At 58.2% G+C, this 26,891-nt stretch overlaps 1 protein-coding gene across 2 annotated transcripts in view; it reads right to left on the bottom strand.

The window, feature by feature from the left end:
• Positions 1-1,638: 1,638 nt before the first annotated feature.
• DHX9 (DExH-box helicase 9) overlaps positions 1,639-26,891 on the bottom strand; it is an 84,418-nt gene continuing 59,165 nt past the window's right edge. For both annotated transcript variants that reach the window (XM_076056067.1, XM_076056068.1), the window contains 11 exons: positions 26,194-26,267; positions 25,272-25,424; positions 21,857-22,017; positions 17,273-17,384; positions 15,797-15,958; positions 10,327-10,454; positions 8,918-9,147; positions 4,817-4,932; positions 3,567-3,803; positions 2,747-2,859; positions 1,639-2,247 (listed from right to left, as the gene is read on the bottom strand). In XM_076056067.1, the coding sequence (XP_075912182.1) occupies positions 1,958-2,247; positions 2,747-2,859; positions 3,567-3,803; positions 4,817-4,932; positions 8,918-9,147; positions 10,327-10,454; positions 15,797-15,958; positions 17,273-17,384; positions 21,857-22,017; positions 25,272-25,424; positions 26,194-26,267 (1,776 nt within the window). In that variant the 3' untranslated portion in view covers positions 1,639-1,957. The remainder of the gene's footprint in view (positions 2,248-2,746; positions 2,860-3,566; positions 3,804-4,816; positions 4,933-8,917; positions 9,148-10,326; positions 10,455-15,796; positions 15,959-17,272; positions 17,385-21,856; positions 22,018-25,271; positions 25,425-26,193; positions 26,268-26,891) is intronic.

The following is a 26,891-nucleotide window of genomic DNA, read 5'->3' as shown; positions in this document are numbered from 1 at the left end:
ACACAGACCCATATACACCACACAGACCCATAGACACCCACAACCCCAAACAGACCCATAGACACCCCACAGACCCATAGACACCCACAACCCCAAACAGACCCATAGACACCACATAGACCCATAGACACCCACAACCCCAAACAGACCCATAGACACCACATAGACCCATATACACCACATAGACCGATAGACACCCACAACCCCAAACAGACCCATAGACACCACACAGACCTATAGACACCCACAACCCCAAACAGACCCATAGACACCAAATAGACCGATAGACACCCACAACCCCAAACAGACCCATAGACACCACATAGACCCATAGACACCCACAACCCCAAACAGACCCATAGACACCACATAGACCCATAGACACCCACAACCCCAAACAGACCCATAGACACCACATAGACCCATAGACACCCACAACCCCAAACAGACCCATAGACACCCCATAGACCCATAGACACTCACAACCCCAAACAGACCCATAGACACCACATAGACCCATAGACACCCCACAGACCCAAAGACACCCACAACCCCAAACAGACCCATAGAGACACCACACAGACCCATAGACACCGCGGAACGTAACAACACCAAGGGGTATATATTCTTAGTTTTTTCGGTAAAGTCACGTTGAAAGGAAACAACAAAATAATAAAATATATAAAACAATAAAAAAATTATCACGACGTTTCGACCATAACTCAAACGGTCGTCTTCAGGTGTGTTGGTTTGCATAAATTTATTTTTAAACGGCGCATTTATTTATTTATAAAAAACGTTAGCGCCACGCGCAACGATTTCGCAGTTTATTTAGGACTAGTCCATCTATATTCTGAAAAGAGGAGGGGGGAGACGAATTTTTTTATAATGTATGCTGTCTGAAAGCCACTGTAAGCGTGAACAATCAATTAAGACCTGAAATGGTTTATCAAATCTTTCCAATGATTGCTAAGATAGAATCCATCTTCTCGGTTGAAATTGTCTCTGTGCTTGTATATGTGGATAGCCTCATGAACGAATCTCTCATGGAAGCCAGATGGCTTACAAAGAACCTCTGTCTTGGAAAAGTCAATGGCATGTGAGCCTACTGAATTAGAACAATGATCTGCCACGGCCGAGGTGTTGGTCCTACCGTGTTTAAGGTCTGCTTTGTGTTCACGAATGCGGTCCGAGATATGGCGTTTGGTTTCTCCAATGTAACTACTACCACAGAGGCAACTTAGTTTGTAGACACCAGGGTACTGTATGTCCGGAATCACATCTTTTACAGACGGAACCAGATCACGGATTTTATGTAATGTGTTGAAACGGACCTGGATCTTGTGTTTATTCAAGATTTTGGAGATCTTTTTTGTGATCCCAGCAATGTAGGGTAAACTGATGGTTTTGAAAGGCTCCTCAAGAGGGTTCTTCTTCATGGTTTGAGTGATAGCTTTGCGGATTGTATAGTCGGAGTAACCATTAGCCCTAAGAGCTTGGTGTACGTGCTTGAGTTCACTGCTTATGTGTTCCTGGTCGGATATGCATTGGCCTCTATGATACAGAGTCTTGATGAGAGAATTCTTCTGTGATGGATGGTGGCGGGAATCAAAATTTAACACCAAGGGGGTGAAACGGTTCCGGTGCCGCCATTACATTTTTACTTCTTTATTGAAAAACCTAGACGGGCGTACTGCTGCCGCTGCACGCCTGGGCGCCGTCGCTTCGACAACAACAACAACAACAACAAAACAACAAAATTAAACAACGCCAGGGACGAGTTGGGGTGAGGGGAGAAGGGGGGGGGGGGGTGAGTGGCCAACACCTGACCTCTGACCTCCGCTGACCTCTATCCGACCCATCCCCATTTTTTGTTGTTTTTACCACGGTGGAGAAATCGGCCAGCTCCTACCCCCTCCTCCCCTCGCGCCGAGATCAGCCACGCATGTCTTGGTTATTAATAACCACCTCCACCGCCGCCACCGCCACCACCACCACCGCCACCACCACCGCCGTAACCACCACCGTAACCATAACCACCGCGACCACCACGGTAGCCGCCGCCACCGCCGCCGTAGCCACCGCCGCCACCGCCGCCATAGCCACCGCCGCCACCGCCGCCATAGCCACCGCCGCCGTAGCCACCACCGCGACCGCCGCCGTAGCCACCGCCACCGCCGTAGCCACCGCCACCGCCGCCGCCGTAGCCACCGCCTCCTCCTCCTCCTCGGTAGCCACCGCCGCCGCCTGTCAGCAAAAGGGAGACGCGCGAGGGTCAGGGCAAGCGGGCGTCGACCGGGCCGCGTCGGCGCTCGTGGCAGGCAGCAAGCCGCGAGGGGGTTGGTGGATCACCGCACACCGGCGGCGGGCGCCGAGGAGGCACGCCGGGATAGCGTGATCCACCACAGCCCGAGCCGCCGCTGCTGCCGCTGCTGCTGGGTTACAACAGGCGGAGCCAGGTGCGGAGTGGCCAACACCGCCGCCGCTGCCGCCACCATCACCGCCACCACAGCCGCAACCATCACCGCCGCTGCCAACGTCGCCACCGCCGCCACCACCACAACCTGCCACCACCACAACCATCGCTACGGCCACCACCGCAACCGCAATCCTAGCTGCCCGGATTTAAAAAAAAAAAAGCCTTTTATTTTATTTTCTGTCTAAGCGGTGGCCTGAACCCCACGGTGACCCCCACCCCCCCCGCCCCCCCGCCCCCCGCCCCTCCGCCGCGAGCCCCGAAGATCACCTTGGTATCCGCGACCCCCGTATCCGCCGCCCCCGTATCCGCCGCCCCTGGACCCTCGCGAGCCCTGCCCGTCGAAACGGGCCATCTTGGGCGGGCGAGGCCCGTCGCCAAACCTGGACGGAGGGCGGCACACAAAGGGTGACGCAACCGCAATGCACGCGCGGGCGGGCGGGCGGGCATTAGTCGGAACAGCAATGGCTACAAACTACAAACGCGGTGAGCCACGTTCCATTACCGCCCACGGCCATCAACGGCACCGACGATGATGACGATGAAGATCGCGGCGGTGGTGGTGACGGTATCGATGATGATGATGATGGTGGCGGTGCTGACGGTATCGATGATGATGGTGGTGGTGACGGTATCGACGACGATGATGGTGGTGGCGGTGCTGACGGTATCGATGATGATGATGGTGGTGGTGGTGCTGATGGTATTGATGATGATGGTGGTGGTGGTGCTGACGGTATCGATGATGGTGGTGGTGCTGATGGTATTGATGATGATGGTGGTGGTGGTGCTGACGGTATCGATGATGGTGGTGGTGACGGTATCGATGATGATGGTGGTGCTGACGGTATCGATGATGGTGGTGCTGACGGTATCGATGATGATGATGGTGGTGCCGACGATATCGATGATGATGATGGTGGTGGTGCTGACGGTATCGATGATGATGGTGGTCCTGACGATATCGATGATGATGATGATGGTGGTGGTGCTGACGGTATCGACGATGATGACGATGACGGTGCCGACGGTATCGATGACGGTGGCAACGTTATCGACGACGACGACGACGGACGACACTGGCAGCCACCTGACGTTGAATCCGCCTCCGCCGCCTCCTCCGCCGCCTCCTCCGCCCGATTCCATGTCGATGCCGGAGGCGGCCGGGCAGGAGAGGGCACGCACCACGTCCAGCATGCGGGCGTTGCACGGCGAGGCCTGCGGCGCCGCCGCCGGGTCCCTCGTCACCTCCACCTGCAGGGCGTCGACGGCAGCACGCAGCGCCAGCAGCGCCGCTGCCGTTTCGTGGCACAGGGACAGCTTGATCCTGACGGGGGCGGCGGTGGGGCGGTGGGCGGGACGACGGGGCGGGGAGGGATTGGAGATTGGTACGGAGATGATGGTGGTGGCGGCGGCGGCGGCGGTGGTGACGACGACGACGACGATGACGATGGGATTTGGAGAGGGGATGAGATGGGAGATGATTACGGAGATGATGGTGATGATGATGACGATGGGATTTGGAGAAGGGATGAGATGGGAGATGATTACGGAGATGATGGTGGTGATGATGATGGTGATGATTGTGATGTGGGATTTGAGAAGAGGGGATGAGATGGGAGATGATTACGGAGATGATGGTGATTGTGATGATTGTGATGTGGGATTTGAGAAGAGGGGATGAGATGGGAGATGATTACAGAGATGGTGATGATTGTGATGATTGTGATGTGGGATTTTGAGAAGAGGGGATGAGATGGGAGATGATTACAGAGATGATGGTGATGATGGTGATGATTGTGATGATTGTGATGTGGGATTTGAGAAGAGGAGATGAGATGGGAGATGATTACGGAGGTGATTGTGATGATTGTGATGTGGGATTTGAGAAGAGGGGATGAGATGGGAGATTATTACGGAGGTGATGATGATGATGATTGTGATGATGGTGATGATGGTGGTGATGACGGCGACGTTGGGATTTGGAGAAGGGATGAGATGGGAGATGATTACAGAGATGATGGTGATGGTGATGATTGTGATGATGGTGATGATGGTGATGATGACGGCGACGTTGGGATTTGCGAAGAGGGGAGAGATGGGAGATTATTACGGAGGTGATGATGGTGATGATGGTGACGACGATTGTGATGATGGGAATGGAGAAGAGGAGAGAGATAGGAGATGATGGGAGAGATGAGATGGGAGACGGTGGAAAGGGAAGGGAGGAGAGGAGAGGGGAGATGGGATTGTAGAAGTGGGGAGGAGAGGGTAAGGAAAGGGAGGGGAGTGGGGGGTGGGGTGGAGTGGGGGGGAGTGGGGGGGGGGGGGATGGCCCACCAGTCGTCCACGTAGATGATGCCCCCCTCGGCCACGACCTTCTTGCATCCGAAGAGCAGCAGCTGCAGCGGCGCCACCATCGTCATCGTCTTGGCCGAGATGGCTCGCGTGCGGATCTGGTGGGGGGGGGGGAGGTGGGGGGGGGAGGTGGGGGGGGGGGAGGTGGTGGGAGGGGGGAGGCACAGGGCCAGGTAGGCGGTCAAACCATCTCGGCTCCATCGCCTCTCCTTCCGCTCGCACCGTCACCACCGCCGTCGTCAAACCAAACCGACATTCACCCGTCACCGACGTCACCGGCGCCACCGACGCCACAAGCTCCCGGCGGCTAACCGACGCATGTGTGACACCAGCGACGAGCGGCGTGTGAGAGCGACGTGCGAGAGCGGCGTGCGGCGAGGGCGACGTGCGAGAGCGACGTGCGAGGGCGACGTGCGAGGGCGACGTGCGAGAGCGGCGTGCGAGAGCGACGTGCGGCGAGGGCGACGTGCGGCGTGCGACGTGCGAGAGCGACGTGCGAGGGCGATGTGCGAGGGCGATGTGCGAGAGCGACGTGCGAGAGCGACGTGCGAGGGCGACGTGCGAGGGCGACGTGCGAGAGCGACGTGCGGCGAGGGCGACGTGCGGCGTGCGACGTGCGAGAGCGACGTGCGAGGGCGATGTGCGAGGGCGATGTGCGAGAGCGACGTGCGAGAGCGACGTGCGAGAACGGCGTGCGAGAGCGACGTGCGGCGAGAGCGACGTGCGGCGAGAGCGACGTGCGAGAGCGACGTGCGAGGGCGACGTGCGGCGTGCGACGTGCGAGAGCGACGTGCGGCGTGCGACGTGCGAGAGCGGCGTGCGAGAGCGACGTGCGAGAGCGGCGTGCGAGAGCGACGTGCGAGAGCGGCGTGCGGCGAGAGCGACGTGCGGCGTGCGACGTGCGAGAGCGACGTGCGAGAGCGGCGTGCGAGAGCGACGTGCGAGAGCGGCGTGCGGCGAGAGCGACGTGCGGCGTGCGACGTGCGAGAGCGACGTGCGAGGGCGATGTGCGAGGGCGATGTGCGAGAGCGACGTGCGAGAGCGACGTGCGAGAACGGCGTGCGAGAGCGACGTGCGGCGAGAGCGACGTGCGGCGAGAGCGACGTGCGAGAGCGACGTGCGAGGGCGACGTGCGGCGTGCGACGTGCGAGAGCGACGTGCGGCGTGCGACGTGCGAGAGCGGCGTGCGAGAGCGACGTGCGAGAGCGGCGTGCGAGAGCGACGTGCGAGAGCGGCGTGCGGCGAGAGCGACGTGCGGCGTGCGACGTGCGAGAGCGACGTGCGAGAGCGACGTGCGGCGTGCGACGTGCGAGAGCGACGTGCGAGGGCGATGTGCGAGGGCGATGTGCGAGAGCGACGTGCGAGAGCGACGTGCGAGAACGGCGTGCGAGAGCGACGTGCGGCGAGAGCGACGTGCGGCGAGAGCGACGTGCGAGAGCGACGTGCGAGGGCGACGTGCGGCGTGCGACGTGCGAGAGCGACGTGCGGCGTGCGACGTGCGAGAGCGGCGTGCGAGAGCGACGTGCGAGAGCGGCGTGCGAGAGCGGCGTGCGAGAGCGACGTGCGAGAGCGGCGTGCGGCGAGAGCGACGTGCGAGAGCGACGTGCGAGAGCGACGTGCGGCGTGCGACGTGCGAGAGCGACGTGCGGCGTGCGACGTGCGAGAGCGACGTGCGGCGTGCGACGTGCGGCGTGCGACGTGCGAGAGCGACGTGCGAGAGCGACGTGCGAGGGCGACGTGCGAGAGCGACGTGCGAGGGCGGCGTGCGACGTGCGAGAGCGACGTGCGAGGGCGGCGTGCGAGAGCGGCGTGCGGCGAGAGCGACGTGCGGCGTGCGACGTGCGAGAGCGACGTGCGAGGGCGACGTGCGAGGGCGACGTGCGAGGGCGACGTGCGGCGTGCGACGTGCGGCGTGCGACGTGCGGCGTGCGACGTGCGAGAGCGACGTGCGAGAGCGACGTGCGAGAGCGGCGTGCGAGCGCGACGTGCGAGGGCGACGTGCGAGAGCGACGTGCGGCGAGAGCGACGTGCGGCGTGCGACGTGCGAGAGCGACGTGCGAGAGCGACGTGCGAGAGCGGCGTGCGAGAGCGGCGTGCGACGTGCGAGAGCGACGTGCGGCGAGAGCGACGTGCGGCGTGCGACGTGCGAGAGCGACGTGCGAGGGCGATGTGCGAGGGCGATGTGCGAGAGCGACGTGCGAGAGCGACGTGCGAGAACGGCGTGCGAGAGCGACGTGCGGCGAGAGCGACGTGCGGCGAGAGCGACGTGCGAGGGCGACGTGCGAGAGCGACGTGCGAGCGCGACGTGCGAGGGCGACGTGCGAGAGCGACGTGCGGCGAGAGCGACGTGCGAGTGCGACGTGCGAGAGCGACGTGCGAGCGCGACGTGCGAGGGCGACGTGCGAGAGCGACGTGCGGCGAGAGCGACGTGCGGCGTGCGACGTGCGAGAGCGACGTGCGAGAGCGACGTGCGAGAGCGGCGTGCGAGAGCGGCGTGCGGCGAGAGCGACGTGCGGCGTGCGACGTGCGAGAGCGACGTGCGAGGGCGATGTGCGAGAGCGACGTGCGAGAGCGACGTGCGAGAACGGCGTGCGAGAGCGACGTGCGGCGAGAGCGACGTGCGGCGAGAGCGACGTGCGAGTGCGACGTGCGAGAGCGACGTGCGGCGTGCGACGTGCGAGAGCGACGTGCGAGGGCGACGTGCGAGGGCGACGTGCGAGAGCGACGTGCGGCGTGCGACGTGCGAGAGCGACGTGCGGCGTGCGACGTGCGGCGTGCGACGTGCGAGAGCGACGTGCGAGGGCGACGTGCGAGGGCGACGTGCGAGAGCGACGTGCGGCGTGCGACGTGCGAGAGCGACGTGCGAGAGCGACGTGCGAGAGCGGCGTGCGAGCGCGACGTGCGAGGGCGACGTGCGAGAGCGACGTGCGGCGAGAGCGACGTGCGGCGTGCGACGTGCGAGAGCGACGTGCGAGAGCGACGTGCGAGAGCGGCGTGCGACGTGCGAGAGCGACGTGCGGCGTGCGACGTGCGAGAGCGACGTGCGAGAGCGACGTGCGAGAACGGCGTGCGAGAGCGACGTGCGGCGAGAGCGACGTGCGGCGAGAGCGACGTGCGAGTGCGACGTGCGGCGAGAGCGACGTGCGGCGTGCGACGTGCGGCGTGCGACGTGCGAGAGCGACGTGCGGCGTGCGACGTGCGAGAGCGACGTGCGAGAGCGACGTGCGAGAGCGGCGTGCGAGCGCGACGTGCGAGGGCGACGTGCGAGAGCGACGTGCGAGAGCGACGTGCGAGAGCGGCGTGCGAGAGCGGCGTGCGAGAGCGGCGTGCGACGTGCGAGAGCGACGTGCGGCGAGAGCGACGTGCGGCGTGCGACGTGCGAGAGCGACGTGCGAGGGCGATGTGCGAGAGCGACGTGCGACGTGCGAGAGCGACGTGCGGCGAGAGCGACGTGCGGCGTGCGACGTGCGAGAGCGACGTGCGAGAGCGACGTGCGAGGGCGATGTGCGAGAGCGACGTGCGAGAGCGACGTGCGAGAACGGCGTGCGAGAGCGACGTGCGGCGAGAGCGACGTGCGGCGAGAGCGACGTGCGAGTGCGACGTGCGGCGAGAGCGACGTGCGGCGTGCGACGTGCGAGAGCGACGTGCGGCGTGCGACGTGCGAGAGCGACGTGCGAGAGCGACGTGCGAGAGCGGCGTGCGAGCGCGACGTGCGAGGGCGACGTGCGAGAGCGACGTGCGGCGAGAGCGACGTGCGGCGTGCGACGTGCGAGAGCGACGTGCGAGAGCGGCGTGCGAGCGCGACGTGCGAGGGCGACGTGCGAGAGCGACGTGCGGCGAGAGCGACGTGCGAGAGCGACGTGCGAGAGCGACGTGCGAGAGCGACGTGCGAGAGCGACGTGCGGCGAGAGCGACGTGCGAGAGCGACGTGCGGCGAGAGCGACGTGCGAGAGCGACGTGCGGCGTGCGACGTGCGAGTGCGACGTGCGGCGAGAGCGACGTGCGGCGTGCGAGAGCGGCGTGCGAGAGCGGCGTGCGAGGGCGACGTGCGAGAGCGGCGTGCGACGTGCGAGAGCGACGTGCCTTCTCCCCGAAGACAAAGAAGGGCGAGGGGTACTTCATCTCCTGCGAGCTGAAGGGGCAGTTGACGGACGACTTGTGGATGAGCGCGCTGCGACCCTCCGTCGTCAGGATCTTCCGCTTCTCCTTGTGCACGCACACGTTGGGGTAGACGCCCATGCACAGCAGCGACGTCACCACGTCCAGGTTCGAGTCCGGGCCCGACACGTTGAACGTCTGGTTCATCAGGGAGTCTGTCGGTTTGGGGGGGGAGTGGGGGGTTTTTTTTTTGGGGGGGGGGGGGGCGCACACAGAGGGGGTCAAGCAAGGGGATCACGGGGGTTAATGAGGGGTTGATTGGGCTGCATCACAAACTAAAGATTCCCCCCCCACCCGTGTAGCCTCAACAGACTGCTGGGGCAAGTGCTGTCAGCGAGCAGCACCTATGAAGGCTACCGGCACTGTGGCACACGAGGGGGTGGGGGTAGGCCAGCATCACCACGCCCGGCCGCCTTTGTCTCCCCAGCGGCGATGTTTACCACGCACCGCATCGGGTGCTCATTTGAGGCCGAGCCGACCTAGGGGAGGCCCAGGACCGGTTGAGAAAATCGCCGCCGCCGGTGCTGGCCGTGAGCGGCAAATTGAACTCGGGTCGCCGGGTTCGTAGCGCAGCACGCGACACCGCTGCACCACCGCTCCCCACACCCTCGCACCACCACCACCGCCACCACCACCATCTTGTACCACCACCACCACCATCCTCTCGTCGCCACCACCACCACCGCCACTTTTGCGCCACCACCAACAACAACACCACCACCACCAACAACAACACCACCACCAACAACAACACCACCACCAACAACACCACTACCACCGCCACTTTTGCGCCACCACCACCAACAACACCACCACCAACAACACCACCACCAACAACACCACCACCACCAACACCACCACCACCAACACCACCACCACCAACACCACCACCACCACCACCAACACCACCACCACCACCAACAACACCACCAACACCAACAACACCACCACCACCAACAACACCACCACCACCAACACCACCACCACCACCAACACCACCAACACCAACACCACCACCACCAACACCACCACCAACACCACCACCACCAACACCACCACCAACAACACCACCACCACCAACACCACCACCACCAACACCACCACCAACACCACCAACACCACCACCACCACCACCAACACCACCACCACCAACAACACCACCACCACCAACAACACCACCACCACCAACACCACCACCACCAACACCACCAACACCAACACCACCACCACCACCACCAACACCACCACCACCAACACCACCAACACCACCACCACCACCACCACCGCCGCCGCCGCCGCCGTGCACCGCCACGTGGGTCCTCCTCCTGCCGTACCCTCGGGGAAGCCGGCGTTGGCCAGGATATCCTTGAGCTGCACCTTGGCCTCCCAAGTCATGCGCAGCGTGGACATGTTGAGGCGCTTGTAGTCACAGAACTGAATCTCGCGTTGCTCGCCGCCCAACCTGGGGGGGGGGGGGGGAGGAGGAGGAAGGGCGGTGGGGGAGGGGCACCGACGTCAACGTTGCCACCGCCTACCCCTCACCCTCTCACCCACTCACCCACTCACCCTCTCACCCACCTACCCACTCGCCCTCTCACCCACTCACCCTCTCACCCACCTACCCACTCGCCCTCTCACCCTCTCACCCTCTCACCCACCTACCCACTCACCCTCTCACCCATCTACCCACTCGTCCTCTCACCCACCTACCCACTCGCCCTCTCACCCACCTACCCACTCACCCTCTCACCCACCTACCCACTCGCCCTCTCACCCTCTCACCCTCTCACCCACCTACCCACTCACCCTCTCACCCATCTACCCACTCGTCCTCTCACCCACCTACCCACTCGCCCTCTCACCCACCTACCCACTCGCCCTCTCACCCATCTACCCACTCACCCTCTCACCCACCTACCCACTCACCCTCTCACCCTCTCACCCACCTACCCACTCACCCTCTCACCCACTCACCCTCTCACCCATCTACCCACTCGCCCTCTCACCCATCTACCCACTCACCCTCTCACCCACCTACCCACTCGCCCTCTCACCCTCTCACCCTCTCACCCACCTACCCACTCACCCTCTCACCCATCTACCCACTCGTCCTCTCACCCACCTACCCACTCGCCCTCTCACCCACCTACCCACTCGCCCTCTCACCCATCTACCCACTCACCCTCTCACCCACCTACCCACTCACCCTCTCACCCTCTCACCCTCTCACCCACCTACCCACTCACCCTCTCACCCACTCACCCTCTCACCCTCTCACCCACCTACCCACTCGCCCTCTGACCCACCTACCCACTCACCCTCTCACCCACCTACCCACTCGCCCTCTCACCCACCTACCCACTCACCCTCTCACCCACCTACCCCACCCCCGCTGTCCCACCCTCCCTCTCACACACCTACCCACTCACCCTCTCACCCACCTACCCACTCGCCCTCTCACCCACCTACCCACTCGCCCTCTCACCCACCTACCCACTCACCCTCTCACCCACCTACCCACTCGCCCTCTCACCCACCTACCCACTCGCCCTCTCACCCACCTACCCACTCACCCTCTCACCCACCTACCCACTCGCCCTCTCACCCACCTACCCACTCGCCCTCTCACCCATCTACCCACTCGCCCTCTCACCCACCTACCCACTCACCCTCTCACCCACCTACCCACTCACCCTCTCACCCACCTACCCACTCGCCCTCTCACCCACCTACCCACTCGCCCTCTCACCCATCTACCCACTCGCCCTCTCACCCACCTACCCACTCACCCTCTCACCCACCTACCCACTCGCCCTCTCACCCATCTACCCACTCGCCCTCTCACCCACCTACCCACTCGCCCTCTCACCCACCTACCCACTCGCCCTCTCACCCACCTACCCACTCGCCCTCTCACCCACCTACCCACTCGCCCTCTCACCCACCTACCCACTCGCCCTCTCACCCACCTACCCACTCACCCTCTCACCCACCTACCCACTCGCCCTCTCACCCACCTACCCACTCGCCCTCTCACCCACCTACCCACTCGCCCTCTCACCCACCTACCCACTCACCCTCTCACCCACCTACCCACTCACCCACTCGCCCTCTCACCCACCTACCCACTCGCCCTCTCACCCACCTACCCACTCACCCTCTCACCCACCTACCCACTCGCCCTCTCACCCACCTACCCACTCGCCCTCTCACCCATCTACCCACTCGCCCTCTCACCCACCTACCCACTCACCCTCTCACCCACCTACCCACTCGCCCTCTCACCCACCTACCCACTCGCCCTCTCACCCACCTACCCACTCGCCCTCTCACCCACCTACCCACTCGCCCTCTCACCCACCTACCCACTCGCCCTCTCACCCACCTACCCACTCACCCTCTCACCCACCTACCCACTCGCCCTCTCACCCACCTACCCACTCGCCCTCTCACCCACCTACCCACTCGCCCTCTCACCCACCTACCCACTCACCCTCTCACCCACCTACCCACTCACCCTCTCACCCTCTCACCCTCTCACCCGCCTACCCACTCACCCTCTCGCCCTCTCACCCTCTCACCCACCTACCCACTCGCCCTCTCACCCACCTACCCACTCGCCCTCTCACCCACCTACCCACTCACCCTCTCACCCTCTCACCCACCTACCCACTCACCCTCTCACCCACTCACCCTCTCACCCTCTCACCCTCTCACCCACCTACCCACTCACCCTCTCACCCACCTACCCACTCGCCCTCTCACCCACCTACCCACTCACCCTCTCACCTACCTACCCACTCACCCTCTCACCCACCTACCCACTCACCCACCTACCCACTCGCCCTCTCACCCACCTACCCACTCGCCCTCTCACCCACCTACCCACTCGCCCTCTCACCCACCTACCCACTCGCCCTCTCACCCTCTCACCCACCTACCCACTCACCCTCTCACCCTCTCACCCTCTCACCCACCTACCCACTCACCCTCTCACCCTCTCACCCTCTCACCCACCTACCCACTCACCCTCTCACCCTCTCACCCACCTACCCACTCGCCCTCTCACCCACCTATCCACTCACCCTCTCACCCACCAACCCACCTACCCCTCACCCTCTCACCCACTCACCCACTCGCCCTCTCACCCTCTCACCCACCTACCCACTCACCCACTCGCCCACCTACCCACTCACCCTCTCACCCACCTACCCACTCGCCCTCTCACCCACCTACCCACTCACCCTCTCACCCACCTACCCACTCACCCTCTCACCCTCTCACCCACCTACCCACTCACCCTCTCACCCTCTCACCCACCTACCCACTCGCCCTCTCACCCACCTATCCACTCACCCTCTCACCCACCAACCCACCTACCCCTCACCCTCTCACCCACTCACCCACTCGCCCTCTCACCCTCTCACCCACCTACCCACTCACCCACTCGCCCACCTACCCACTCACCCTCTCACCCACCTACCCACTCGCCCTCTCACCCACCTACCCACTCACCCTCTCACCCACCTACCCACTCACCCTCTCACCCTCTCACCCACCTACCCACTCACCCTCTCACCCTCTCACCCACCTACCCACTCGCCCTCTCACCCACCTATCCACTCACCCTCTCACCCACCAACCCACCTACCCCTCACCCTCTCACCCACTCACCCACTCGCCCTCTCACCCTCTCACCCACCTACCCACTCACCCACTCGCCCACCTACCCACTCACCCTCTCACCCACCTACCCACTCGCCCTCTCACCCACCTACCCACTCACCCTCTCACCCACCTACCCACTCACCCTCTCACCCTCTCACCCACCTACCCACTCACCCTCTCACCCTCTCACCCACCTACCCACTCGCCCTCTCACCCACCTATCCACTCACCCTCTCACCCACCAACCCACCTACCCCTCACCCTCTCACCCACTCACCCACTCGCCCTCTCACCCTCTCACCCACCTACCCACTCACCCACTCGCCCACCTACCCACTCACCCTCTCACCCACCTACCCACTCGCCCTCTCACCCACCTACCCACTCACCCTCTCACCCACCTACCCACTCACCCTCTCACCCTCTCACCCACCTACCCACTCACCCTCTCACCCTCTCACCCACCTACCCACTCGCCCTCTCACCCACCTATCCACTCACCCTCTCACCCACCAACCCACCTACCCCTCACCCTCTCACCCACTCACCCACTCGCCCTCTCACCCTCTCACCCACCTACCCACTCACCCACTCGCCCACCTACCCACTCACCCTCTCACCCACCTACCCACTCGCCCTCTCACCCACCTACCCACTCACCCTCTCACCCACCTACCCACTCACCCTCTCACCCTCTCACCCACCTACCCACTCACCCTCTCACCCTCTCACCCACCTACCCACTCGCCCTCTCACCCACCTATCCACTCACCCTCTCACCCACCAACCCACCTACCCCTCACCCTCTTACCCACTCACCCACTCGCCCTCTCACCCTCTCACCCACCTACCCACTCACCCACTCGCCCACCTACCCACTCACCCTCTCACCCACCTACCCACTCGCCCTCTCACCCACCTACCCACTCACCCTCTCACCCACCTACCCACTCACCCTCTCACCCTCTCACCCACCTACCCACTCACCCTCTCACCCTCTCACCCACCTACCCACTCGCCCTCTCACCCACCTATCCACTCACCCTCTCACCCACCAACCCACCTACCCCTCACCCTCTCACCCACTCACCCACTCGCCCTCTCACCCTCTCACCCACCTACCCACTCACCCACTCGCCCACCTACCCACTCACCCTCTCACCCACCTACCCACTCGCCCTCTCACCCACCTACCCACTCGCCCTCTCACCCACCTACCCACTCACCCTCTCACCCACCTACCCACTCACCCTCTCACCCACCTACCCACCCCCGCTGTCCCACCCTCCCTCTCACACACACCCTGCCTACACATCCTCTTGCCACCAACACACCCACACCCACCCACCCACTCACCCACCCACCCACCCCACTCACCCACCCCACTCACCCACCCACCCACCCACCCCACTCACCCACCCCACTCACCCACCCCACTCACCCACCCACCCACCCACACACCCCACTCACCCACCCCACTCACCCACCCGCCTCACCCACCCCACTCACCCACCCCACTCACCCACCCCACCCACCCCACTCACCCGCCCACCCCACCCACTCCACTCACCCACCCCACTCCCCCACCCATTCACCCACCCACCCCACTCACCCACCTGCCCACAACACCCACCCACCCCACTCACCCGCCCACTCGCCCACTCACCCGCCCACTCGCCCACTCACCCGCCCACCCCACTCACCCACCCCACTCACCCGCCCACCCCACCCACTCCACTCACCCACCCCACTCACCTGCCCATTCACCCACCCACCCCACTCACCCACCTGCCCACAACACCCACCCACCCCACTCACCCGCCCACTCGCCCACTCACCCGCCCACTCGCCCACTCACCCGCCCACCCCACTCACCCACCCCACTCACCCGCCCACCCCACCCACTCCACTCACCCACCCCACTCACCTGCCCATTCACCCACCCACCCCACTCACCCACCTGCCCACAACACCCACCCACCCCACTCACCCGCCCACTCGCCCGCTCACCCGCCCACTCGCCCACTTGCCCGCCCACCCGCCCACTCGCCCACTCACCCGCCCACCCGCCCACCCACCCCACTCCACCCACCCCACCCACCCCACCCCACTCCCCCACCCGCCTCCCCGGCTCACCGCGCGTGGTCCCAGGCCTGGAAGACGGACAGCAGCGCCACGTGGTCCGAGTGCCGCGTGCCGGCAAAGTTGCGGTGCACGTAGCCCAGCCGCTTGCCCTCGCTCACAAACGGCTCGGGGAAGCACGTGGCGGCGGCGATGGTGGCCAGCGCGTCGCCAACCCTGAGCGGGGGGGGGCAGGGGGGCAGGGGGGGAGGAGGGAGGGGGAGCCACCAGTCACGCAAGCGATGCGTGTAGAGGTGTGTACACGTGGGTGTGTACACGTGTGTGTAGAGGTGTGTACACGTGCGTGTAGAGGTGTGTACACGTGGTGTGTACACGCTCGTGTAGAGGTGTGTGTACACGTGGCTGTGTATACGTGCGTGTAGAGGTGTGTGTACACGTGGGTGTGTACACGCTCGTGTAGAGGTGTGTGTACACGTGGCTGTGTATACGTGCGTGTAGAGGTGTGTACACGTGTGCGTGTGTACACGTGTGTGTATGCACGCGCTCGGGTAGAGGTCTGTACACGTGGCTGTGTATACGTGCGTGTAGAGGTGTGTACACGTGGGTGTGTACACGCTCGTGTAGAGGTGTGTACACGTGGGTGTATACACGTGTGTGTAGAGGTGTGTACACGTGGGTGTGTACACGTGTGTGTAGAGGTGTGTACACGTGGGTGTGTACACGTGTGTGTGCGCACGCGCTCGTGTAGAGGTGTGTACACGTGGCTGTGTATATATGCGTGTAGAGGTGTGTACACATGTGTGTGTACACGCTCGTGTAGAGGTGTGTACATGTCCGTTTGTACACGTGGGTGTGTACACGCTCATATAGAGGTGTATACATGTTCGTGTGTACACGCTCGTGTAGAGGTGTGTACACGTGGGTGTGTACACATGCGTGTAGAGGTGTGTACACGTGGTGTGTACACATGGGTGTGTACATGTACGTGTAGAGGTGTGTACACGTGGTGTGTACACGTGGTGTGTACACGTGGGTGTGTACACGTGGTGTGTACACGTGGGTGTGTACACATGCGTGTAGAGGTGTGTACACGTGCGTGTAGGTGTGTACACGTGGGTGTGTACACGTGCGTGTAGAGGTGTGTACACGTGGTGTGTACACGTGTGTGTGTGCACGCGCTCGTGTAGAGGTGTGTACACGTGGCTGTGTATATATACGTGTAGAGGTGTATATATACGTGTAGAGGTGTGTACACGTGGGTGTGTACACGTGGGTGTGTACACGTGGTGTGTACACGTGCGTGTGTACATGTGTGTGTAGAGGTGTGTACACGTGCGTGTAGACGTGTGCACGTGGTGTGTACACGTGGGTGTGTACATGTACGTGTAGAGGTGTGTACACGTGGTGTGTACACGTGGGTGTGTACACGTGGTGTGTACACGTGGGTGTGTACACGTGGTGTGTACACGTGCGTGTAGAGGTGTGTACACGTGTGGGTGTGTACACGTGGGTGTGTACACTCCCGCTCACTGGAATATGCAGCCCAGGATCATCATCTTGCCGAGCCGCGGCTCGATGGGCAAGCGAGCTAGGATGCGGCCCAGCGGGGTCAGCTCGTCGTTGACGTCCAGCGCGTCCAGCTCTGTGGCGGGCGGGTCAAGGGGTCAAGGGGTCAAGGTCACACGGGCGCCCCCCTCGTGTGATGAGTCTATGAGTCTCTGTGTGATGAGTCGCAGTGTGATGGGTCTCGGTGTGATGAGTCTATGGGTCTCTGTGTGGTGAGTCTATGGGTCACTGTGTGGTCAGTCTATGGGTCACTGTGTGACGAGTCTATGGGTCTCTGTGTGACGAGTCGATGAGTCTCTGTGTGACGAGTCTATGGGTCTGTGTGGTGAGTCTATGGGTTTCTGTGTGATGAGTCTATGGGTTTCTGTGTGATGAGTCTATGGGTCTCTGTGTGGTGAGTCTATGGGTTTCTGTGTGATGAGTCGCAGTGTGATGGGTCTCGGTGTGATGAGTCTATGGGTCTCTGTGTGACGAGTCTATGGGTCTGTGTGGTGAGTCTATGGGTTTCTGTGTGGTGAGTCTATGGGTCTCTGTGTGATGAGTCTATGGGTTTCGATTTAAAGCTTTCGTGACTGCAATGATTCATCTTCTTTGGTTCTTTCGGTAAAGTCACGTAGAATGATAATAAAATAATAAATTGATAAAATAAAATAACAAACTACCCTTTTTGGATGTCTTAATTAAAAGAAGACATGATGGTTCAATGAGCCACTCTGTCTACAGGAAAGCTACCCATACAGATGCTTACTTGAAACCGGATTCCCACCACCATCCATCCCAGAAGAACTCCCTCATCAAGACTCTATACCATAGAGCCCAATGCATTTCCGACCAGGAACACATTACCAGTGAACTCAAGCACGTACACCAGGCTCTCAGGGCTAATGGCTACTCCGACTACACAATCCGCAAAGCCATCACTCCAGTCATGAAGAAGGATCCTCTTGTGGAGCCACTCAAAACCATCACCTTACCCTACATTGCAGGGGTCACTAAAAAGATCTCCAAAATCCTGAACAAACACAAGATCCAGGTCCGATTCAACACAGTACATAAAATCCGTGATTTAGTTCCATCTGTAAAAGATGCTGTTCCAGACATACAGTACCCGGGCGTTTACAAACTAAAGTGCCTCTGTGGTAGTAGCTACATTGGAGAAACCAAAAGACATATCTCGGACCGCATCCGCGAACACAAAGCAGACTTGAAACACGGTAGGACGAACTCCTCTGCCGTGGCAGATCACTGTTATAATTCAGTGGGCTCACATGACATTGACTTCTCCAAGACGGAGGTTCTTTGCAAACCAACCGGCTACCATGAGAGATTCGTTCATGAGGCCATGCACATATACAAGCACAGAGACAATTTCAACCGAGAAGATGGATTCAGGCTTAGTAACCACTGGAAAGATGTTTTAAATCATTTCTGTTCTTAATTAATTGTATTTTTACGATGACCTTCAGACCGCAGCTCTTTCGCCAGCATTGCCTCTTAATACCTCTCACACCACGGTTAATGGTATAGTTTTACAATATGGAGCATACTAGGGCCTCGCAGCTGTCTCTCTCCCCCTCCTCTGTTCCGACCATGGACGAACTCGTCCGTCTGAACGGGGCCCGTAGCTATCCGTGGTGCTAAAATTTGAGGGTAAGAATCCACCCATTTTTTCGCCATATAGCATTGTGATATATAACGAGTTATTGTTGGTAGCTTAGCTGATTGGAGAATATAGAGTTTATTGATAACATGAAGGTAATTTATATTTTAGTTTTTATTGGTTCACTATATAGTACTGTGAATAGCTCAGATGTGTAGTCATTTCTGTGACCAGTCACTAGCTAATCACTCAGTTGTTTCAATGCTGGATTCGCCTAGTTATTTCAATGCTAAATTCTCCTGTTTGATTTGTACTAAGGGCCTCGGTGAATGTGTATGCTCTGACTTTAACGTAGCTATTTCTGCAGCAGGTACAAGCTCTATTTCTGCAGCAGGTACAAGCTAATCACTCAGCTTTCTCAATGCTAAATTCTATGCTAATTCCATTGTCAAGATGTGTATGCCTTAACTTAGCTATTTCAATGCTAAATTATATGCTAATCCCTTTAACAATGGGTGCCTCTGCGGGTGTGTATGCTTTAACTTTTAACATAGCTATTTCTGTGACCAGTCACAAGCTAATCATTCAGCCATTTCAATGCTAAATTATATGCTAATTCATTTGTCAAGGCGCTTTGTTCCTCTCACAGAGCTTAAAGGCCGTATCTGAACGTGGCTCTTTCACTCCAGCGCTGTCCTACCAGACAGTCTCGCCCCCCTTCACCTGATGAAGGCCGCTTGTGTTGTGGCCGAAACGTCGTGAGAATATTATTGTGTTATTTTATTTTATCAATTTATTATTTTATTATCATTCTACGTGACTTTACCGAAAGAACCAAAGAAGATGAGTCTATGGGTCTCTGTGTGGTGAGTCTATGGGTCTCTGCGTGGTGAGTCTATGGGTCTCTGTGTGACGAGTCTATGGGTCTCTGTGTGACGAGTCTATGGATCTCTGTGTGACGAGTCTATGGGCATCTGTGTGATGAGTCTATGGGTCTCTGTGTGATGAGTCTATGGGTCTCTGTGTGATGAGTCTATGGGTCTCTGTGTGATGAGTCTATGGGTCTCTGTGTGACAAGTCTATGGGTCTCTGTGTGATGAGTCGATGAGTCTCTGTGTGATAAGCCTATAGGTCTCTGTGTGATGAATCTATGGGTCTGTGCGATGAGTCTATGGGTCTCTGTGTGACGAGTCTATGGGTCTCTGTGTGATGAGTCTATGGGTCTCTGTGTGATGAGTCTATGGGTCTCTGTGTGATGAGTCTATGGGTCTCTGTGTGACGAGTCTATGGATATCTGTGTGATGAGTCTATGGGTCTCTGTGTGATGAGTCTATGGGTCTCTGTGTAATGAGTCTATGGGTCTCTGTGTGGTGAGTCTATGGGTCTCTGTGTAATGAGTCTATGGGTCTCCGTGTGGTGAGTCTATGGGTCTCTGCGTGATGAGTCTATGGGTTTCTGTGTGATGAGTCTATGGGTCTCTGCGTGATGAGTCTATGGGTCTCTGTGTGGTGAGTCTATGGGTCTCTGTGTAATGAGTCTATGGGTCTCTGTGTGGTGAGTCTATGGGTCTCTGCGTGATGAGTCTATGGGGCTCTGTGTGATGAATCTATGGATCTCTGTGTGATGAGTTTATGGGTCTCTGTGTGATGAGTCTATGGGTCTCTGTTTGGTGAGTTAATGCGTCTCTGTGTGGTGAGTCTATGGGTCTCTGTGTGACGAGTCTATGGATCTCTGTGTGACGAGTCTATGGGTCTCTGTGTGAGTGAGTCTATGGGTCTCTGCGTGATGAGTCTATGGGTTTCTGCGTGATGAGTCGATGGGTCTCTGTGTGATGAGTCTATGGGGCTCTGTGTGATGAGTCTATGGATCTCTGTGTGATGAGTTTATGGGTCTCTTGTGTGATGAGTCTATGGGTCTCTGTGTGATGAGTCTATGGGTCTCTGCGTGATGAGTCTATGGGTCTCTGTGTGATGAGTCTATGGGTCTCTGTGTGATGAGTCTATGGGTCTCTGTGTGATGAGTCTATGGGTCTCTGTGTGATGAGTCTATGGGTCTCTGTGTGATGAGTCTATGGGTTCTCTGTGTGATGAGTCTATGGGTCTCTGTGTGATGAGTCTATGGGTCTCTGTGTGATGAGTCTATGGGTCTCTGTGTGATGAGTCTATGGGTCTCTGTGTGATGAGTCTATGGGTCTCTGTGTGATGAGTCTGTGGGTCTCTGTGTGGTGAGTCTATGGGTCTCTGTGTGATGAGTCTATGGGTCTCTGTGTGGTGAGTCTATGGGTCTCTGTGTGGTGAGTCTATGGGTCTCTGTGTGATGAGTTTATGGGTCTCTGTGTGATGAGTCTATGGGTCTCTGTGTGATGACTCTGTGGGTCTCTGTGTGATGAGTCTATGGGTCTCTGTGTGGTGAGTCTATGGGTCTCTGTGTGATGAGTCTGTGGGTCTCTGTGTGATGAGTCTATGGGTCTCTGTGTGGTGAGTCTATGGGTCTCTGTGTGATGAGTCTATGGGTCTCTGTGTGATGAGTCTATAGGTCACTGTGTGAGTCTATGGGTCTCTGTGTGATGAGTCTATGGGTCTCTGTGTGATGAATCTATGGGTCTCTGTGTGGTGAGTCTATGGGTCTCTGTGTGATGAGTCTATGGGTATCTGTGTGATGAGTCTATGGGTCTCTGTGTGATGAATCTATGGGTCTCTGTGTGGTGAGTCTCTGTGTGATGAGTCTATGGGTCTCTGTGTGATGAGTCTATGGGTCTCTATGTGGTGAGTCTATGGGTCTCTGTGTGACTCCTCCCCCCACCCCTTGCCCCCTCACCATCTCCCTCCACCCACCCTGCCCCCCCCACCTCCCACCCGCCCCACCCGCTCAACTCCCACCCACCAACCCCCTCCCACCTCGCCACCCCCACCCCCCACCCTGCCCCCCACCCTGCCCCCCACCCCCACCTCTGAGTGTGTGTTCGGCCTCGATGACGGCGTCGAGGGGTGGCGGCTCGATGGCCTTGGCCAGGAAGTGGCCGATGGCGCCGAGCCGCAGCAGCTTGATGCTGAGCGCCACCTCGTGGAGTGGGGTGCGGAAGATCTCGGGGGTAAGGTGGGACTCCAGCCTGTGGTGTTGGTGGTGGTGGTAGTGTGGTGGTGGTGGTGATGGTGGTGGTGGTGGTTGTAGTGGTGGTGGGGGTGGTGATGGTGGTGGTGGTGGTGGAGGTGGTGGTGATGGTGGTGGTGGTGGTGATGGTGGTTGTAGTGGTGGTGGTGGTGATGGTGGTGGTGATGGTGGTGGTGATGGTGGTGGTGGTGATAGTGGTGATGGTGGTGGTGATGGTGGTGATGGTGGTGGTGGTGGTGATGGTGGTGGTGGTGGTGATGGTGGTGGTGGTGGTGATGGTGGTGGTGGTGATGGTGGTGGTGGTGGTGATAGTGGCGATGGTGGTGGTGGTGGTGATGATGGTGGTGATGGTGGTGGTGATGGTGGTGGTAGTGTGGTGATGGTGGTGGTGGTGATGGTGGTGGTGATGATGGTGGTGGTGGTGGTGATGGTGGTGGTGATGGTGGTGGTGGTGGTTGGGGAGGGGAGTTGGGGAACATCAACGCGCGATCCGCCCGGCGCCTCCACCACCGGCTTCGGCTTTCGCGGTGATTTGCCGTTGTTGTTTTTGTTGTCGTCGTGACGACGTTCCGACCCCGCTTAACACACGTAACACGTGTAACACGCTTAACACACGTAACACGCTTAACACACGTAACACAAGTAACACACGTAACACACGTAACACAAGTAACACACGTAACACAAGTAACACGCTTAACATGCGTAACACAAGTAACACAAGTAACACACGTAACACAAGTAACACGCTTAACACAAGTAACACAAGTAACACACTTAACACAAGTAACACGCTTAACATGCGTAACACAAGTAACACAAGTAACACACGTAACACAAGTAACACGCTTAACACAAGTAACACAAGTAACACACTTAACACAAGTAACACAAGTAACACGTGTAACACAAGTAACACACGTAACACAAGTAACACGCTTAACACAAGTAACACACTTAACACAAGTAACACGCTTAACACAAGTAACACACTTAACACAAGTAACACAAGTAACACGTGTAACACAAGTAACACAAGTAACACACTTAACACAAGTAACACAAGTAACACGTGTAACACACGTAACACGCTTAACACACGTAACACAAGTAACACACGTAACACACGTAACACAAGTAACACACGTAACACACGTAACACAACTAACACAAGTAACACACTTAACACAAGTAACACGCTTAACATGCGTAACACAAGTAACACAAGTAACACACGTAACACAAGTAACACGCTTAACACAAGTAACACAAGTAACACACTTAACACAAGTAACACAAGTAACACGTGTAACACAAGTAACACACGTAACACAAGTAACACACGTAACACACGTAACACAAGTAACACACGTAACATAAGTAACACACGTAACACAAGTAACACAAGTAACACGTGTAACACAAGTAACACAAGTAACACACGTAACACAAGTAACACACGTAACACAAGTAACACACGTAACACAACTAACACACTTAACACAAGTAACACAAGTAACACACTTAACACACGTAACACAAGTAACACACGTAACACAACTAACACACTTAACACAAGTAACACAAGTAACACACGTAACACAAGTAACACAAATAACACACTTAACACAAGTAACACACTAAACACGCTTAACACGCTTAACACACTTAACACAAGTAACACAAGTAACACACTTAACACAAGTAACACAAGTAACACGTGTAACACACGTAACACGCTTAACACACGTAACACAAGTAACACACGTAACACAAGTAACACAAGTAACACGTGTAACACAAGTAACACAAGTAACACACGTAACACAAGTAACACACGTAACACACGTAACACAAGTAACACACGTAACACAACTAACACACTTAACACAAGTAACACAAGTAACACACTTAACATACGTAACACACGTAACACAAGTAACACACGTAACACAACTAACACACTTAACACAAGTAACACAAGTAACACGCTTAACACACGTAACACAAGTAACACAAATAACACACTTAACACAAGTAACACACTAAACACGCTTAACACACTTAACACAAGTAACACAAGTAACACGCTTAACACACTTAACACGCTTAACACGCTTAACACACTTAACACAAGTAACACAAGTAACACGCTTAACACAAGTAACACACTTAACACAAGTAACACACGTAACACAAGTAACACACGTAACACAAGTAACACGCTTAACACACTTAACACAAGTAACACAAGTAACACACTTAACATAAGTAACACAAGTAACACAAGTAACACACTTAACACAAGTAACACACTTAACACACGTAACATAAGTAACACAAGTAACACACTTAACACAAGTAACACACGTAACACAAGTAACACAACTAACACACTTAACACAAGTAACACAAGTAACACACTTAACACACTTAACACAAGTAACACACGTAACACACTTAACACAACTAACACACGTAACACAAGTAACACAAGTAACACACTTAACACACTTAACACAAGTAACACACGTAACACAAGTAACACACTTAACACGCTTAACACAAGTAACACAACTAACAAACTTAACACAAGTAACACAAGTAACACACTTAACACAAGTAACACACTTAACACAAGTAACACACTTAACACAAGTAACACACTTAACACACTTAACACACGTAACACAAGTAACACAAGTAACACGCTTAACTCGCGGTTCAAACATACGTACGTCCCGGCGGTTGGCGGGTTCCCCGCAACTGCCGCCACCCCCCCCCCAACTCCACTCCCCTCCACCCACCACCCCCCCACCCACCACTTCCCCCCACCACCACACCACCCACCACCACACCACTTCCCCCCACCCACGACTTCCCCCCACCCACCACCGCACCACCCACCACTCCCCCACTCACCACCCACCACCGCACCAACCCACCACCACACCAACCCACCACCACCACTCCACCCCCTTCACTCCACTCCCCCCCACCCACCACCCCCCCACCTACCACCACACCACCCACCACCACACCACTTCCCCCCACCCACCAACGCACCAACCCACCACCGCACCACCGCACCAACCCACCACCGCACCACCGCACCAACCCACCACTCCCCCACTCACCAACCCACCACCACACCAACCCACCACCACACCACTCCACCCCCTCACTCCACTTCCCTCCACCCACCACTTCCCCCCACCACCCCCCCACCCCACCACCACCCCCCCCACCCACCGCCTGAAACGCTCGTGGCTGCACAGGTGAAAGCAGAAGCCGGCACGTACGCGACCGGCGCGTCCCCGCCGCTGCTCCAGGTTGGTCTTGGACGCCCAGACGGTGGCGTAGTTGGTCATGTTGTTGTGCGACGTGAACAGCTTCACCTTCTGCCTGCCAAACGAACAGACGCCGTTTGGCAACGACGGCAACCGTTGCCCGAGTCACGTGAGAGGTGGCGAGCGGCCCGCTGCCAGGAGGTGCCCAATGGCTTGGCTTGTGCTCGCACGCACAAGCAGGTGCACGCACGCACACACGCGCACACACGCGCACACACACAAAAGATAAAGCCCCCCCCCCCCCCGTGTAGCCTCAACAGACCGTAGGGGCAAGCGCTGTTAGCGAGCGGCAGCGACCGTGGAGGCCGGCACCGTGGCACACGATGGGGGGGTGGGTGGCCGGCAACAACGGCCCGGCCGCAATTTGTCTCCTCCGGTGGTCGATGATTTTACACATCGCCCCAGGTACTCATTTGAGGCCGAGTCGACCTAGGGGGAGAGGGGGGGGGGGGGAGCCAAGGAACGGTTCGAAATAATCGTCACCGGTGTTGGCCGTGAGCGGGAATCGAATTCGGGTCCTCAGGTTCGTAGCGCTGACCGCTACAAAACAAAGATCCCCCGTGTAGCCTCAACAGACTGTAGCGGCGAGTGCTGTTAGCGAGCAGCGTCTGTGAAGGCCGGCACCGTGGCACACGAGGGGGGTGGGTGGCCAAGCATCACCACGCCCGGCCGCCTTTGTCTCTCCCCGGTGGCGATGTTTAACGACGCTACACCGCTACACCGGGTACTCTTTTGAGGCCGCGTCGACCTAGGTGGAGGCCCAGAACCGGTTCAGATAATCGTCACCGGCGGTGTTGGCCGTGAGCGGGGGGGGGGAGCCGTACTTGCAGGAGTCGATGACGTAGACGACGTCGTTGATGGTGATGCTCGTCTCGGCGATGTTGGTCGACAGGATCACCTGGTGCACCAGGAGACACGGCGGGGGAGAGAGGGGCAGTCACAGTGCGGTGGTGACGATGACGACAGCGGTGGTGACGGCGGCGGCGACGACGATGATGATGATAAAGGTGGAAGCGATGATGACGGTAGTCGCGACGATGACGACGGTAGTGACGGTGTTGGTGACGGTGGTGTCGGTGACTGTGATGATGATGATGACGATGATGATAGCGGTGGCAACGATGATGATGATGGTGACGACGGTGGTGACGATGATGGTGACGGTGGTGACGGTAGCGACGATGCTGGTGAGGGTGGTGTCGGTGATGATGATGATGGTTGGTAACGACGATGATTGTGACTGTGGTGACGATGACGGTGAAAGGGGTGGTGACGATGTTGGTGACGGCGGTGTCGGCGATGACGATGACGACGGTTGGTAACGACGATGATTGTGACTGTGGTGACGATGACGGTGAAAGGGGTGGTGACGATGTTGGTGACGGTGGTGTCGGTGACTGTGATGATGATGATGATGACGATGATGATAGCGGTGGCAACGATGATGATGATGGTGACGACGGTGGTGACAATGATGGTGACGGTGGTGACGGTGGTTACGACGATGATGATGACGACGGTG

This window comes from Petromyzon marinus, chromosome 74 (genome assembly GCF_048934315.1).
Source record: "Petromyzon marinus isolate PM22_M1 ecotype Great Lakes invasive population chromosome 74, UKy_Petmar_22M1.pri1.0, whole genome shotgun sequence".
NCBI classification, from domain to species: Eukaryota; Metazoa; Chordata; class Hyperoartia; order Petromyzontiformes; family Petromyzontidae; genus Petromyzon; species Petromyzon marinus.
The sequence above is the reverse complement of the archived record's forward strand: the minus strand, read 5'-3'. Positions and strand labels throughout refer to the sequence as shown.